This window comes from Wickerhamomyces ciferrii, contig 00164 (assembly GCF_000313485.1).
Source record: "Wickerhamomyces ciferrii WGS project CAIF00000000 data, strain NRRL Y-1031 F-60-10, contig 00164, whole genome shotgun sequence".
Classification (NCBI taxonomy): Eukaryota; Fungi; Ascomycota; class Saccharomycetes; order Phaffomycetales; family Wickerhamomycetaceae; genus Hansenula; species Hansenula ciferrii.
In genome coordinates, this window is record NW_011887576.1 from 81,113 (window position 1) to 98,237 (window position 17,125).

At 29.8% G+C, this 17,125-nt stretch overlaps 5 protein-coding genes across 5 annotated transcripts; 1 reads left to right on the top strand and 4 right to left on the bottom strand.

Annotated features, from left to right (window-relative positions):
- Positions 1–866: 866 nt before the first annotated feature.
- BN7_4487 (uncharacterized protein) lies at positions 867–2,300 on the bottom strand (the record flags this gene model as incomplete). Its single annotated transcript, XM_011274959.1, has 1 exon — positions 867–2,300. The coding sequence occupies one exon, from the start codon at positions 2,298–2,300 to the stop codon at positions 867–869; it is 1,434 nt and encodes a 477-aa protein (XP_011273261.1).
- Positions 2,301–4,016: 1,716 nt separating this feature from the next.
- BN7_4488 (uncharacterized protein) lies at positions 4,017–5,423 on the bottom strand (the record flags this gene model as incomplete). Its single annotated transcript, XM_011274960.1, has 1 exon — positions 4,017–5,423. One exon carries the CDS (start codon positions 5,421–5,423, stop codon positions 4,017–4,019), a length of 1,407 nt encoding a protein of 468 aa, XP_011273262.1.
- A 4,051-nt stretch (positions 5,424–9,474) lies between these two features.
- Positions 9,475–11,634, top strand: SOK1 (Sok1p; the record flags this gene model as incomplete). Its single annotated transcript, XM_011274961.1, has 1 exon — positions 9,475–11,634. The coding sequence occupies one exon, from the start codon at positions 9,475–9,477 to the stop codon at positions 11,632–11,634; it is 2,160 nt and encodes a 719-aa protein (XP_011273263.1).
- Positions 11,635–12,224: 590 nt separating this feature from the next.
- Positions 12,225–13,916, bottom strand: BN7_4490 (putative actinorhodin transporter; the record flags this gene model as incomplete). Its single annotated transcript, XM_011274962.1, has 1 exon — positions 12,225–13,916. The coding sequence occupies one exon, from the start codon at positions 13,914–13,916 to the stop codon at positions 12,225–12,227; it is 1,692 nt and encodes a 563-aa protein (XP_011273264.1).
- A 796-nt stretch (positions 13,917–14,712) lies between these two features.
- BN7_4491 (Glucose/galactose transporter) lies at positions 14,713–16,128 on the bottom strand (the record flags this gene model as incomplete). The annotated part of the gene is made up of 1 exon (XM_011274963.1): positions 14,713–16,128. The coding sequence occupies one exon, from the start codon at positions 16,126–16,128 to the stop codon at positions 14,713–14,715; it is 1,416 nt and encodes a 471-aa protein (XP_011273265.1).
- Positions 16,129–17,125: the final 997 nt, after the last annotated feature.

Here is a 17,125-nt window from a genome sequence, read left to right on the forward strand (position 1 = left end):
GATCATCTGGGTGGTCTGAAAAGCAGTGACTTATCACAGGTGATCCTCCATGAAAACACCTTTCGAAGCTCTCTGAAGAACCAAAATCCAACAATTAACTCCCAGATGTCAAACCTCTTAAACCATGTAGTATCAACTGATCTCTGTGCCCTAGAACTGGTACGCCAAATCAAGCTCAGTTTAAGATCTGGCACAATAGTAAATACAAATATGTTCCCAGTGTATCATAAGATGATTGTCATTGAGTATTCAACAAAGACCGGCAAATGAAGAAAGAATTGTTTCTATTATTTCATTTCGATTTTGTTAACCGCCAGAGGCTCAAAATTCAAATTCCTTTACGAAGTATAGCTTTTTCAAAAAATTCGCGACTGACAATGGCAAAAAAATTGTGTTTTGTTATTCTTTATTACTACGATTACGATACTATGATCTATGATAAGAGCGTCCAAAAATGTTTTGAAAAACCTTACCTACTATGACTAAATCATCAGGTTATTATTACCAAATCATCCATGTATGTTCCTAAAAAATCGGTGAAATTCTCAGGTGCGTTTGTCAGTCCAAAAGGCATTACGTTCCATTCATAATTGTCCGGTGTTGGTTTGATTTTATATAGCTTGTAAGTGGTGAAGAATAAAAATGTTTCATATACAGCTATTTCATATATTCAACATACACAAATGTTCATAGTTAACATAGTGTGGATTTGATTAAGTTTACAAGTCCCCTATTATACTTTAATGAATGTTTTGATCCATTTTTCCAATAACATATAGCGTAGTATTCTACATTCCATGCTCGATTGCCATATGACATATGACCTCACAATTATATATTATTAATGCTTGTTGTTTTATGTAACTCTATACTATATTATCCATCTGACTTGTGACTTTAAGATTATCTAATTCAGTTATATTATCATCAGAGTTATCATCTTCAACATCTTTAGTTGATTGATCGACTGATCCATTACTTTCTTCTAAAGTATCATATTTAACACCTCTCCAAATGAATATAGCTCCAATAGCTATTATTAGAGGAGCACAATATTCAATTTTATTCATGAACACTGAAAGTACATCATATTTAGCATCATCTTCTAAAGTCAAAATAATTTTCAATTGATAATATGGTAATTTTGAAGTTTCATTAATACTATCACCAATTCTAAAACTTTGTCTGAAAACATTCACAGATTCATAAATAAAACTGATTAGCCATAACCCAATAGTGGTGAAGATCGCTAATCTTCTTGTCTTTTGAAACTTTAATTTATAATTCAAATCTAGTTTACTATCATTCAATGGTATTTTAGAAACTGCAAATGTGATTCCTAAAATTAAAAGTCCACTAGGATATCTTAAGCTTTCAACAACAGGTATTTTGAATTGTTCAGACTCTTTTATAAATGTTCCAAACGGATATAATACAATTAAACCGATATAGACTTTAAAAAGTTTATCATTTTTAATCTCTGATACTGATCTAGAATTCATACAAGCTGCATAAAGATGAGTTAATCCCATAAATGTAATTGAAAAATTCATTAGTAAAAGACCATTTATGATAAGCCCCATGTAAAATTCATTCACTTTATTAACTTTATCATACCCTTCTTTTAACATCAAAACCAAGTATTGATTTATATAAACTGGTAAAAATGATAATGACGTAAGGAAAATATTAAGCATTGTTGAAGGTAGATATTGATGTTTTGTAGAATTTCTTTGATCTTTCATTTTCTTTGATATGAATAGCATTAATAACCCAATACTAAAAAAATTGATATAGTATAAAATATCCTTGAAAATATGTTGTTCAAGTGTTATAAAACCAAAAGGTTGTGAATGGTTTATTTTCAATTGTGGTTTACGGGATTCATGATAACCAATAGCGCAAAACACACCAGGTTTCTCAATTGGATAATGGAAAGTTTCACCAACTTTAATAACTTTATTCACAATTGTATCATTTAATTCAAGATCTTTATCAATTGTTAATGTAAATCCTTCCTCAGTTGTACATTCACCAGAGTTTATTAGATCTTGTGTACATAGTTTCATATCTCCATTTTGGAAATCATACCTATCATTAAAATCAAATGGAATATTTGTCTTTGGTAAATCTGTTATATGAAATAATAAAACATGTGTATCTTGATGGACATTTTTTATATCTATACTTGGTTGATGTTTATCACTTAGTTTTGGGTCTGCAATTGGTTGACATCTTTTGAATGTTCTATCAGCTAACGAATAGCCCAATAACCCTAGTATCAATAGTGAGAGTTTCATATTTTGTGAGCGAATTGGCTATTTATCTACTGTTTCAATCAAAAGAATAAAGCCAAGATTAGGTTCTCTTTTCTTTAAATTGAGATTTGCATCTTGTTAAGGCATTTACGGGAAGAAAAAAAAAAAAAACCTTCACGAATTCTTTACAAATTATTTGTTTCCATTTTCTTTATTTCTTCATAGGATGTTTTGAAAAGACAAGTGTCATGAGCTCGGGCCTTACATCCTGATATTATCTTTGAATATACTATATTGAAATCACACGCGGCCATGATGTTAAAACCTGTTGTTATACAATATTGAGGACTCGAATTATTGTTGTTTTCCTGTTAAGATATTGTTCAAATCATACGCGTATGATCTATACGTCGGATTGCACTTTATTCGAGATCCATTCAAATCAACTTATAAAAGATCAAATTGATACTTTTTAGTTGTGTTTTACATGCTTAAATACATGTTCATACGAAGTTATGTTAATCTTGATGAATTCTGAATAAGAATTCTCAAATTAATTATGCTTTGATTGATTTTTTCATCCAATTGATTATTGATATTTGTAGACCATATAATGTGGACTTTTATTGATCAAAAGCTTTCTATATGTGTATGAGAGTCTATGTAGAACATCATCTTAAAGATTGATCTTATAATCACCAACGCGTTATCTGATTAGCATTCTTCATCTGTAATTAAGTTGCAGAGTCATTGACTATACCAGTCCCCAGAGGCTAGAGGCTGGCGGCTACAATATCCATTGCACGTTTTTTTTTAAAGGTTTTTTTTTTTTTTTTTTTTTTAAAGGTTTAATACGTACGTAAGGGATTATATAATGTGGAACAAAAATTTAATTAATTATTGAATTATTGATTAGATATAAGATATAAGTACTACGACTATTTCATCTCCTTAAAATCATAAGTTATTGAGTGATGGGTTAAACATTTTTAGGTGTTCTTCTAAAGCAAAAACCATTATTCTAGGATTTGAATGGAATTTTTTGTGCAGATTAAAGTTTGTGACAGATCAAAGGTTTAGCTCAATATAATCTACGTGCCATCAAGTACCAAATTTGGCAATTTGACATCCATTGCATTAATTTATAGAAAAGTTTATGGGTAGTTTGTTCCTTTGAAAGATCATTATACAACTATCTCCAATATACAATTGATACATTCATTATTATCATAGAGTGGATTTGATTAAGTTTACAAGTCTCCTATAGGTATATACTAATGAATGTTCTTTCTTTTTTCAATAAAATACATTGTAGCTCATAATTTTCGATTGATTCTCTACACGATATAGGATGGATAGACCACATGTCATGTACCATCATCCTTGATACTTCTTCATTGTTTTTTAAAGCCGTACATAATATATATTTGACTCCAGGTAATGCTTGTGTAGTATTAAAAGTAGGTTGGAATCCAATTCTTGTTTGATTTTCAGGATTAGTGATCTGGATTTGAAGTTTCTTATTGTAACTTTGATAAAATCAACTGTATCCTATCAATATTTTATTAAAGTTTGTTGTTGTTGACGACCCATAAATTGATACTTTAAAACACATACAGCTTCTATGGATATTGTAAAACTATATCGAAATTTTAATACAAGTGTTATATATGATTGACAATTAGTGATACACGTATATTTGATATGAAAAATTTGTAATGATTTCCTTTACTTAACCTTGGAATTATGAATTAATTTCTAATTTCTTCTGCCTTTCTTTGCTCTTGATCTTGGAAGTGATTTAGATCTAAAACTTGAGGTTGGATTAACATATTTAGAATTTCTATTCTTTGATTCTCTAACAGATTTCGATTTAGCATCTGGTGCTGGATCTTTTTGATCACTTTTGACTGAAGTAACATTGTCATAACCTTCCCTCCAAATTAATATAAAGCCTAAAACAATAATTGGCCATACCAAACACTGAATTTTCTCAGCAAAAGAGCTTGGTTGATTTTCTAAAAACATTGGGTTTTGAGCTAAATAAGACAAAGCTTCTATAGAGCTGTTATTATTCAACTTAACCACTTTTATACCTCGCATAAAGTTATATGGAGCAGTCAAAAGCAAATGGATCACAAACGATCCCATAAATGCAGCTATCATCAATCTTCTAGTATTTCTATACTTCAGCTTGACTTTAAAGTCTTGAATTGATTTCATCAACTTTCTAGAATGTGAGTATAAAGAAATTAAGAACAGCATTTCAGAGATACGGCTTGCAACCTTTGCATGATCCATGAGTGAACAAAATTCAGCAACAAAAAGGATGCTAATAAAATAAATTGGAAAGCAGTTATATTTGAATGTATCATCACCGGCTAAATATGTGGAGCTTTTATAAAGATTTAAATAACAAGAAAATTTAGTAAATGACAAAACAAAATAATAAATCAACAATTGATAGATTCTTAGTTTAGTACCCTGGTTTTCTAAATGAATCACGATTGCTTGAAAAATGGTTTGAAATACAAGACTAAAAAAGAATGAATAAATCTTTTCATGGGCTTTCTTGTTTGTTCTTTGATGAAATAATAACTTAGATGAGCTAAAGTGAATGTAAACGCCAATAACAACATAAATAACTGATAAAAGTATCAAGGATTGAAGCTTCTCAAAGCTTTTAAGATCCAAATATCCATAAGACCTAATATTTGACACTTTTGTTGTTGGATCTTGATCAGAATATTGATAAATAATTGTACAAAAATTACCAGCCTTTTTTATTGGATACTTCAACTCTTCACCAGGTCTCAAAACTCTATTTATGATCAAACTTTTTGTTTTAAAACCTTTCTTGACCTTTAAAGTAAAACCGTCCTTCTTTTTACATCTACCAGATTTAATCAACTCAGATGTGCAAGTATTGAAGTCTTCGTTTCTCAAGTACAAGTTACCATCGGCACTTTTGATTGGAATATTTGTCTTCCAAACATCATCATAATTGAAAATAGTCACAGAACTTCTTTTAGAAACGTCTGTTACTTTAACTTGTGGCTCAAACTTATCACTCAAACTTGGGTCTGGAAATGATTCACATTCATAATAAACATGTGATGCCAAACCATGAGCTAAAAAACTTAGCAAAATTGTAGCAAACTTCATCTTTTGATTGATTTGTATAATCTTTGTGAACTCTTTTAAATAAATTGAAGACAACCTTTTTTCAATTTTGCGTTTTCATTTATAAATTAGATCAATTTTTGAAAATATGGTACAAAATTTAATGACACAAAAGCAGGGCGGCACAAACACGAGTTTTTTTTTCAGTTTTGGGGGGAAATTTACCAATTAATCAAACTTAATTTCATCAAAGATAAATTTGCTGCTCTAAGCTCACAGAAGTATCAATATACAGCTTCTTTTGGTGTCTTGCGTATTCATAGGTTTCAACAATAACAAATTTTAATATGACCAATTCTTAAGGTGTATAACAAAGGGCGCGTGAATCCGAAAATTAACACATTTATCCGTTCTTGAATCTTGTAACAAACCCATCTGACTCAGGAGGGCTTTAGGATCAAAGTCTAGTGTTGTGAGAGCAGCGTAGTAACATTTTTGCTGTTTTCTTTCCCTTTCTTTATGATTCAAGTATATGGGTTTTTGCTTCCAAAAAAAATTTTGCCGCTGAAGTCAAATTAAGTAACAGGATAGTCCAACCCTCATAATAATACGCTCTGAAAAAATTTGAGTACCATCTCATCTCTCCTTTCATCAAAGAGTATAACGTGGAATCACCAGTGTGAGAAGAAACAGAGAATCTAAAACATACTAAACATCAATATGGTACATCACTTTAACAAATTTTTAACTCTTGATCTTCAGAAAGAAAAGCAAAACAAATCAGCGATAATAGGATGATGAAAGTCGCCTGATGAAAATGTATAGCCATCAAAACTTAATGGAAATATAGCATCAAACATAATACTTTGACGTCTTAATAAAATAACATGGCAAGGAATCTTGTGTATTAAGAATTGATTTGAAATAGAATTTGTGTGTATGACATATCATCAAGGAATCTGTGATTTTAGGTAAAAGCAAAACGGTAACAATTTAGTGGTTTCTTATTATCTCAACAATATATTTCTGAATGCTGGTCAGTCGTGACCCTGGATGCAACAAACAAATAACAAGCTTGTAAAGCATACCATCATTAGAGTATATCTGTAAATGAAAAACAGTTCCTTGAGATGATTGTATTAGCATGGCTTCCTCTTTGATAATCATATGAAATCAACTGGATCTCCAATTTAGGAACTCTTATAATTAACAACCCAAAAAAATGAGAACAATACGTAAGGCAAATACTTGAAAAATTGGTTACAAATAATTTTCAAAATAACATCTCAGTCACAACTTTCAATTTTTTGCGACGATACGTCCCATTTTTAAAAATAGTATCAATTTTATGTGAGCTTGCTTTATTTAAAATAGAAATGATAATCATTAATTGAGTTATTTTGGAAATCAGGGATCAGGGGCAATCAAGATATTCATATGCTTTTCATAATCTTTTTGTGTAACTGAATCAGAGGAGGCAAATCCTTTAAAGTGTACTCATAGATATAGTTATCATTGAGACATTCTCAAAAACACAAGCAATTTAGTTGACATTCTATTCTCTGTTTTGATCAAGAGATTACAATTTTATACTACAAATATTTTGGTTTTTTATATTGGCTAGTTTTCGCGCTTGAAATCTACAATTTAGTAGTACTAAATTGAGGGCGCGTAAATCCGGTGGAGTAGAATATATTTTTACTAACAAAGTTAGAATTTTGATAAAAAGAGTGCTTTTAAATTAGCACCATGGAAAATGTTGACTTTGAATAATATACAAAACATATTATTTTCATCATGTAAGCACTTTAAATTTTTAGAATTTTGATGCTTTTTCAAAAAGACAACTTTAAATTTTTTAATTTTACTCCAAAATTATATATCTTGAAAATTTTCAATTTTTATATTAATTTTTTGGGGGTTTTCGATATATAATATAGCTCATTGAGAAAGTGGTATCTTCATTGTCATATATTATGTAAAAAAATCAATTTATTTACAACTTTGAAGAAAGTTATGACATTTTGAATTCATTAGTAAAAATTATATATGGATTATTACTCAGCGCTTACTCATCATTTCTCTCTGCATTATAGATAATTACTTTGAACTTTGAAGTTGAAGTTTACCAATTTCATACCAAACCATATTGTTTTATCAGTGACTACAGTATAAGTAACTCTTTTCAATAGCTATGAACCCACAAAGTAGCTCCAAATATCAGCTTTCACTTTGACACCAAGATAATTTAGTATCGTTCCAATTCTGTTGAGAAAACTATTTTTACAGATTCAAGCGCAAAATGATTTATCCATCAAATCATTAGTATGTTTTGATAGAAATGACGTCTCTTAAATGATTTCCAAAAGAGCTACTAGAACGCTTGAATTCTTTGATATTCATAGAGAGAGCTGATCTCATATTTCTTCAGATCATGCCTGTTAGGACTTGAGTCAAATATAGCTTACAGTGTTCAATAAAGTAATGTTGCAGTGTACTTTATCAAAAATCTAGGTTGATTATGATTATTAGGTTAATACCTTCAGATAACTGAATATCGTTGGTGCTGTAATACAGCAAGTTTAGTTGTAGGTAATTTATTAGATCATGCAAAGAAAGACTTGTTTCTGATATTCTGCAATTATTCTTAAGTAAATGCTTTTGGAGAATTGATCTCTATAAGCGAAATCACTATATAATTATAGCTACAACTATAAATAAGTACACTCACCGCGATGATTGTATACCAATTATTTCAAACATCTTCAAGCTCAATAATTAAATCCAGACGTTTCATTAATATACAATTTGCAATATAATTTCAGTACAAAATTTCAAATTTATCGGTTAACTATGAAACTGTGGAACAATGTAATGCAAGTACCCCTTTATAAATTCCATTTTGTTAATAGTATTGTTCATTATCTGTTGAATAGACCATAGAATTAACTTGAGATTCACTATTATTAGGCTCTTCTTACTTATAAATTTTAGTGGAATACTTATCGGTGATGGTTATAGGTAACCTTCCTAATTGGGTATCTCCCGCTGAAATAAAGAGAAAAGTTGAAATTTTCCTTATAAATTTCTTAAATCCTTTGGAATTAAAAGAAAAGAAAAAGAAAAACAAAAAAATAGTAGAGCTGCGAAATTTAGTAAAAAGTAACTCGTAATTTTATAACGGTTATACATAATTGGTTGCACTTTACAAATTGGGCAAAGTAAGTAAAAAGAACTGACTGATCACTGATCAGGTTTAGTGGAAGTTTTAGTTATTGGTCACCCCATACGGAATAATATAGGACACGGATAAACAGGTGTAGCCAGTGATATTCGACACATTACAGTGGGATTCCCTTGATAAGCTATGATCCTGGTTCGTAGATTGTTGTTCTTGTGGTATGATTATACGTATTACGGTTCAAGAATGTTGAGGGTGTTTTGTTCTACTATAGCGAATCATGCCTTTGCAATACTCATCAGTGATCACCGACTAACTTGCGATACATCACCAACCTTATCCTACAATACTTGTGAGCAGTTAACTCCATGAACACTAATAAAATATCTCAACTTGTAGTAAATATCATGACATCAACAAGTTTCAACAACCCACAATTTTTAAAGTCTATGACTAAATAATTTCCTAAAAGTTTATTAAGGTTTTAAAATTTAAAGTGTATAATTTCTTATATTCGCGGTTCGCGGTGATCTGAAAACGGGAATCTTCCGCTTTGGGATAATTTGCAACCATTTTCTTTCTTTTGCAAGAAAAAAAAAGTCTTTAAAACGAAATTTGAAATGGACGATAAAAATATTGAAAATGGAAATGAATTCTTGCAACAAACTTCACTTTAACATCAACCAATTTTTTCGCCATCCGCTATCAAAACCGTTCAAATAAACCATTATAACTATCAAATACCCAGTCACATCCTTAATTCACCACTCAGATACTCTTATTCGCAAAGCGCTAGTTTCTGTTTTTTTTTCCTCGTTGCATAGAGTCATTCCACTCCCTATTTACGGATAAAATAACATCAACAAAACAACAAAAAAGATCAATATTACTATAGAGAAAGAGCTAATCATCATGAATTCTCAACTCAACAACAACCAAGAAAACAATGATCAAGTCTTTTCTGAGGATAACACTTTTAGAAATGTGTTTATAAATCAACCTGCTACTACTAATCAAGATTCAAACCATACCAAAAGAGCAAGATTAGATTCAACAATTTCTTTGAATCAACCTACAAATAACACTACTAATCCTCCAAATCATCATCATCATAGCCATCATACACATCATACACATCAACATTCTCATTCTCATGAAACTCCAGTCAATATGGAAAACGGCAAAATTGATATTCCACCATTATCTTTTGAAAGTTGTAATCAAACTTTGGTTTCCACACCAACTGCTTGTACTTCAATGGAAGATGTTAATGAAACTTTATTGAAATCAACTGATGAATCTCAAGTTATTAATGAAGATTTGAAAAATCAAGATACAATTAAACCTCAAGAAATTAAAATTCCAAATCAACAATCATTACAATCATTACAACCTCAAAGAAAATCATCAACAACAACAAAAAGAAAACATAAATCACTTGCATCTTCAAAAATACGTAAATTTAGATCAAGATCATTACCAAATATCCTTTTTTCAAATAAGAATTTTGATTTATTCCAATCAAAGATTAAAGAACCTACATCATCTTCCTCAATTTTCAAAAATATCAACTCCTCATCAAATACCGCATCATCATCATCAAATCATACATCATCACAACCTCCATTACCACCAGTAAACATTCAATCATTACGTGAAATTGATTTGGCTGAAATTCTCAAGAATCCACAATTAAGACATGATATCCTTTTTGATCCTCAATTACAATTTAGACCAAATTTAGATGGTGAAAGAGGTCGTCGTAAGAAGGTTACTTATGATAAATATTGGTCAACTGTTCAATTTGAAATTGAAGAATATTATCAACAAAAGACAACTCTTGATATAAATACTTCAAGATTACCAAATTTATTCCAAACTTTGAGAGATATCTTAATTTCTTTATTACCTTCTAAAGATAAACAAACTGTTATTGATGTTTTAGATATTGAATTAATCATGCAACAATTAGCTAAAAATTCTTTAGATTTAGTTGAATTAGCTAAATGGTTAAGTTCAATTTTTAAATCTCATTGTGCTCCAATGAGAGATTCTTGGGTTGATGAAATGTTGATGAAATTTGTTGAAGCTGATGAAATTAAATCTGTATTAAAATTAGTTGAAGGTTTAAGAATGATTTTCACTATTTTAGAAGCTATGAAATTAGATGTTGCTAATCATCAAATTAGAATCTTGAGACCCGTTTTGGTGGAAACTGCTGTTGAATTTGAAAGAGATTATTTCTTACAAATGATTGCTCGTTGTAAATTAGATATTTCAGATTCAATCAAATGGTTTAAGAATTTCCAAAAACAAAATCCAGTTTCAACTCAAAATAATAATCATGATGCATCAATCCAACAAAAAATCACTACAACTCAAGCTATTTTATCATTATTATCATGTTCTAAAATGGTTTCAGAATTTCCTTCATCATTAGCTTTTGATCATGCCAGATTAATCGTCTTGAGAGCAAATGTTCGTCAAGTAGTTTGTTTACAATTATGTATTGCTCTTTTCAAACAATTAGCTCATCAATCACAAAATTCTCAACAAATCACACCAGAAATTTGTGAACTTTTGAAAAAGGAAATTTTAGCATTAATCACTGATGAAAATGGGAATGTTAAATGGACAAGAAATATTGGTGCTATTGCATTACAAATTTCAAGACATGCTAATCCTCAATTAGATGTTCCAAATGAAAAAGTTGTTGAATTTGCATTCAGTTGGTTAATTAAACAAACCCAACCATCATCACAAGTTTATCATCTTATGGAACAACGTGTTTTCAACATTATTAAAGATAAATGTATTTCAGAATTAAATCAAATTTCTTCATCATTATCATCATCAACAAATACAATTGAATCATCTGGTAAAATCATGCCAGTTGCTGGTAATTCAATAAATTCAATCCCATCATCATCACCATCAACTTCAACTTCAAATCCTACAACAATTACAACACAACAAAATGAAGAAGATGATATTGGTTCTATTGCTTCAAGAATTTCTTTATTAGCTAAATTCCATTGGAACGTTTTTGGAAGTTATTATACATCAGATTAAAAAAAAAAATAAACTCTATGTATCATTATTTCATTCATCATCATTTATCAATTATCAATTTATCATATCATAATATTATGTACCTTATTATGTCATCACAAAAAATCATTTCATCATATACTATAAGTAAACTAATCCCCAAGAAAATATCAAATAATCATGTTCATAATTTTTATCAAAAATTTGATTAATTTCTTGTTATTAACAACTATTGTTTTCTTCTTGCTTTTCCAGTTTTTTTAATGTCCTTGGTATTCTTTCTTTTTGGTTTTCTTCTTTATTATTATATTATTATTATTATTAATTGTTTTCATTTTTTATCAAAAAAAACAGGTTCTAAAAAGGTTATTCTTATACATATATATTTTTTACTCTTCGGTTTATTACTTTTTCTTTATTCATTCCTTCAGCTATCTTTTTTTTTTTGGGATATATAATAAATTTTTGGGAAAAGTTTTAACTTTTAATGCATGGATGGTCATAAAATATAAAGATTTTGTAGCTTACATTCAATAAATCACAAACATGATTAAACGAACTAGAATTATTAAAGTATATTAAAGATATACAAATGTGTATATGCAAAGCTTTTAATTACTTTCTGATTCTTTTTCAACTTCATTCTCTGTTACACCTTGTTCTTCATCAGAAATTTTTGGTGTTTGATCCATTTTTGGTGTCTTCTTTGTAGTTAATAAAACTAAGAATAAAGCACCAGAAGCTGCAAAAGCTAAATAAAAGTTCTTTTTAAATTTATCATGTAGCTTTAATCTTGATTCAAAGCTTTTATCTAATGTTAAATCACCAACTAATGAAGCAATAATAGCATTACCAAAACAAATACCAATCTGACCTGCAGTTTGTAAAATACCACTAACAACACCTTGTAAATGTAATGGTGTACCTATAATAATATCAGTCCAATAAACTTGGAAGTATAGATTTGTACCATAACCAATGAAGAACTGCGCAAAACATTCATATTTCCAATAACTATTCTTTACTCTAAAATCCAATCTTGATAACCAAACACACATTGTTAAAACGATGATTGGTGAACAACAAATAACAAACTTTAAACCAAACTTTTCTGCATAACGTTGACGATATACTGTAGCACCAACTGCTAAACCAAGAGCTAATGGTAAAACTTTAACAGCGGTCATTATTGGGGAATCTAATGTGACGTATTGATAATATTGAATAACTGTGGTCATCACTGCGATATAGTTGATGTAAAATAAAAAAGTTGAAGCCAAGTATTGATAGAAATTTCTAATTGATACAACTTCACGAGGGAATAATAATTGAATCTTATATCTCCAATCATTTATACCTGGGATTTCACTTTTTGTTTCCACAGATTGATTTGATGGATTTAGTTCATCTTTATCTTTATTTTCTTCACTTAGATGTGTTGTATTAGATTCAATGGATTTGATTTGTGAATCAACTTTGTCCTTGAATAATTGAATATAAACCATTTCAAATAAGATGACACCGATGAGAACCAAGCCACCAATGATTATTGGAACATAAGCTGCCGGTTTTTGCCATGAATGTCCACCTTCTGTAAGACCCAAAATAATCAATAATAACCCTGCAACTAAGGCAAATGAACCACCAAAATCCAAATCTTTAATTTTCAAGTTCTTATGTCCTTCAGTTTCATCAATTGGAATGATTAAGAAGAATAAAATTATAAATGAAAACATACCTACTGCAAATGTGAAATAGAATAAACCTTTATAACCAGCTGAGGAAACACTAAAAGCACCACCAAGAATACAACCAATACCGAAAACAGTAGTCAAAGACATAATAAACCCAGTTAATGCTTTTAATAAAGCATCACCTTTGAAATAATTACCTGTCATAGCAAATGTTGAAGGAATCAAAGAACTTGCAAAGATTCCTTGAATAGCTCTGAATACAATTAATGCAATTGGTTCTTTGACAATAACAGCGGTAATCAATGCAAAGATAGACATAAAAAACAGTCCACATAGGAAAACATTATGAGGTCCTAAAACATCAGCCAATTTACCAGCAATAATAATAAAAGCACCTAAAGTCAATGAATAAGCAGAGAAAACCCATGATATTGTTGTAGTACCAGCATTTGGGAAATGTTCAGTTATGGAAAAAATTGCAGTTAAAGTACCTGAAACGTTCAAGTTATCTAGAGAAGTTGCAATGATAACTAAGAAATAAATCCATACTTTATACTTGTTTTTAGTCTCTAATGGTACTAGATTTCTACCTTTCCTTAGTAATTCCATCTTATACTTGAATTAATCTTTACTAGCTTGTACTGTCATCATAACCAGCACTTAGCGCCATGGGAATACCAGGATTTCACCATAGCTTTATATCTGTAGCATCCAGAGACCCTTTACTAATTTGTCATTTGTATCTGCTTCAAATATGGCATCAAACCTGATATAGAGTAGTAAAACCGTTAATTCCAAATCAAAATACGTCCCAAATCGCATTCGCCACTGCATCAAATTTGAAAGCTTATAAATTTGAAACGGAATTCCGATGGAGTTCCGATGGAGTTCCATTTGATTTCAAATTGATAATGATTAATATAAGTTACGTACGCCTGGAAAATTGTAACTTGTAAGTGGTAAGATGCCAGTCGTAACTTGACAATCAAGGTATATTCCATGACACCATATGTGGCTTCTTTTATTATTATCATTCATGATGAGTACATACTACATACCAGTACAAATCATCAGCCGTCCAATGTGACTAATAAAATCATATCCCGTAAATATCCATTGTGATTATAAAAAGCTTTAGAAAGCTATATATAAGTATATATATGCATTACCCTCGAATGTAGTTTACAACTAGTTTAATTGAATAGTAATATATTAGGGCGAACATATCCACTATTTTAATTGCCAGTATAAGTTTGTGACTTACTGGTTCAGGAGATCACTTTTTGAAAGATATCTTTGAATAGGTTCACTTATACATTGCACTACAGTACCGCCCAATATATTTAGCAGATGTGATGTTAATCAGATCATATAATCCACAATATACAGATTTTGATGGGGCTTTTTAAAAATCATAATCAATTGGACTAATCTTTGGTATAACCGCCCACATAAGAACATAACCAAAAATCAAAATACTAATAAGTATAGGTAATATATCTAATGACATTGTATGTGTTATAATTCCAATCAGGAAAGGTAATATAGCTGAACCTGAACCACCAAAACTTGTCATGATACCAACAGAGCTAACATGTAAGTTTGATGGTAAAATCTTCATTAATGTGATTGTAGCTGTAGGAAATAATGGACCAATGAATACCCCGGATATGACGACTATGATGTTTGTCATTAGTGTAAAATGCTTATATGATGTTGTAACATTCCAAGTGAATATTGTATAGATTATGTAAAACATTAATGAAAGAATACCATATGTTAAATTAGCTCTATATTCATTTTTGAAAAATCTTGTAATAAATCCTAATAAAACTCTACCTAATGTTAATCCAATCCAAAACCAAGAAACAATATATGATGCTGATATTTGATCAAGCTCTTTTATTTTCAATAGATAACTTAATAACCATGTTCCAATTGAAACTTCACTTCCTATATAAAGAAACAAATAACTAGCAAATAACCAAACCAATGGCATTTTCAATACAATACCTAAAGTTCCCCCTTGATGTTGATTTTCACCTTCTTCATGAGATTCATCTTTGGTAATATCATAGTGATATTTTTCTTTTGTTTCATTCTTGAATACTAAAGCACAAATAACAATAGATAAAATTGTGATACATGATAAGATCATATAATAAACTTTGAAATCATTATCAAACCATTTTAAAAGATAACTTATGAAAGGAGGTGCAATGAACGCTCCAACACCATAAAATCCATGTAAGAAGCCCATCAATTCATTATGATCCACAAGTGAACTTAACCAAACATTCATACATGAATCCATAAGTCCAATACCCAAGCCCACAAAATAATAAATAATGATAAATAGTTTGAAAGGAGGCTTGAATGAATTAACAAAATAAACCAGGAATAAAACAACATTACTAAGGATCATAACACCACGTCTACCAAATCTATTATGGAAATATTCATTACTCAAAGCACTTGTTGCAAAGCCCAAGAATTGAATCACAAATACAACTGAAATTGAAGTTTGTTCAACTTGATAGTAATTGATTAGTGTGGGGATTAAGGTACCCACAGTTTGATCATTCATACCAACAATAACCATACAACCAAAACATGTTGATATTTGTAACTTTAACAATTTGGATAACCTCCAATCTGGCGGCACAATTTTCAATTGATTTCCTTGATAAGTTATCACTCTTGGTATTTTATAAAACTGTTCCTCTTCTTCTTCTAGTCCTTCTTCATTGAATGTAGTTGATGCAGTGGTTTGTTCTGGGATAAGGAAATCTGACAGCTCAAAATCTTGGTCTTTAGACATCTTTGGTAGCTTAGCGGTTATTCACTATGTTGATTAATTCATGATTGTGATGAGAAAAGATCAAAATCATCACTTTTTCATTGAAAGTTTTCTTCTTTTTTATAATCTTATTAACCGCTGAATCATTAAACTCTAATCAAATATGGAAATACCGAAAATTGTAACGATTATTAAAAACGCTTCCAACATCCAAAATCGAAAACCAAGATTGGTTCACCAAACAACATTTTATATACAGTCAGTATAGACAATTCTGAAATTTTCAATAAGAAATCACCTAATTATTTATAATTAATGTAGTTTGAATTCAATTGATCATCCAAGTTATTAGTCAAGATATTCAAGATTTTTAAAAAGAAATGACAATTATCATTCAAAAAACAGCTGGACGTCAATTATCTATCATGGTTCTTATTTCTTCATGGTACCATTGTCTACACCTCTACAAAATTCATTATTAATCATTGTTCTTCTAAATACTGTGCAAAACTCATATATATAAACCGTAAATCTCATGATCATAACATCATATAACTAGGTAATATGGTAATATACCTGGTGACTTGTGACATGATTAAACTGATCTTATATATTCATTTGATAAATTCAATTCAAATCAAACCTGAATGAATTCAGAAATATTTAAATCTGGATCATGAATTCTAATTAATACGTAGAATATATTTATTTAATGTTATACTATATAATATATTAATATTTCAAAAATTAAGTTTCAGAGCTGAAGGATTTAGTTCATCACTTATAGCTCCTTATTCAAATCCACATCGCGGAAATGATTACCTAATTGTAGATTTCTCGATGTACACTGACGTCCCGGATGCTCGTTTTTTTGTATGGGAAAATTCCGATCGCTAACAAAATTTCGACAGACCTCCAAATTTTGGCCCAAATTTCCAGATTTGAGACAAAAATTTGCCAGAACACGACAAATGTATATAGATAATTAAGAAGATATGTATTTAAATAGTAGTATTAG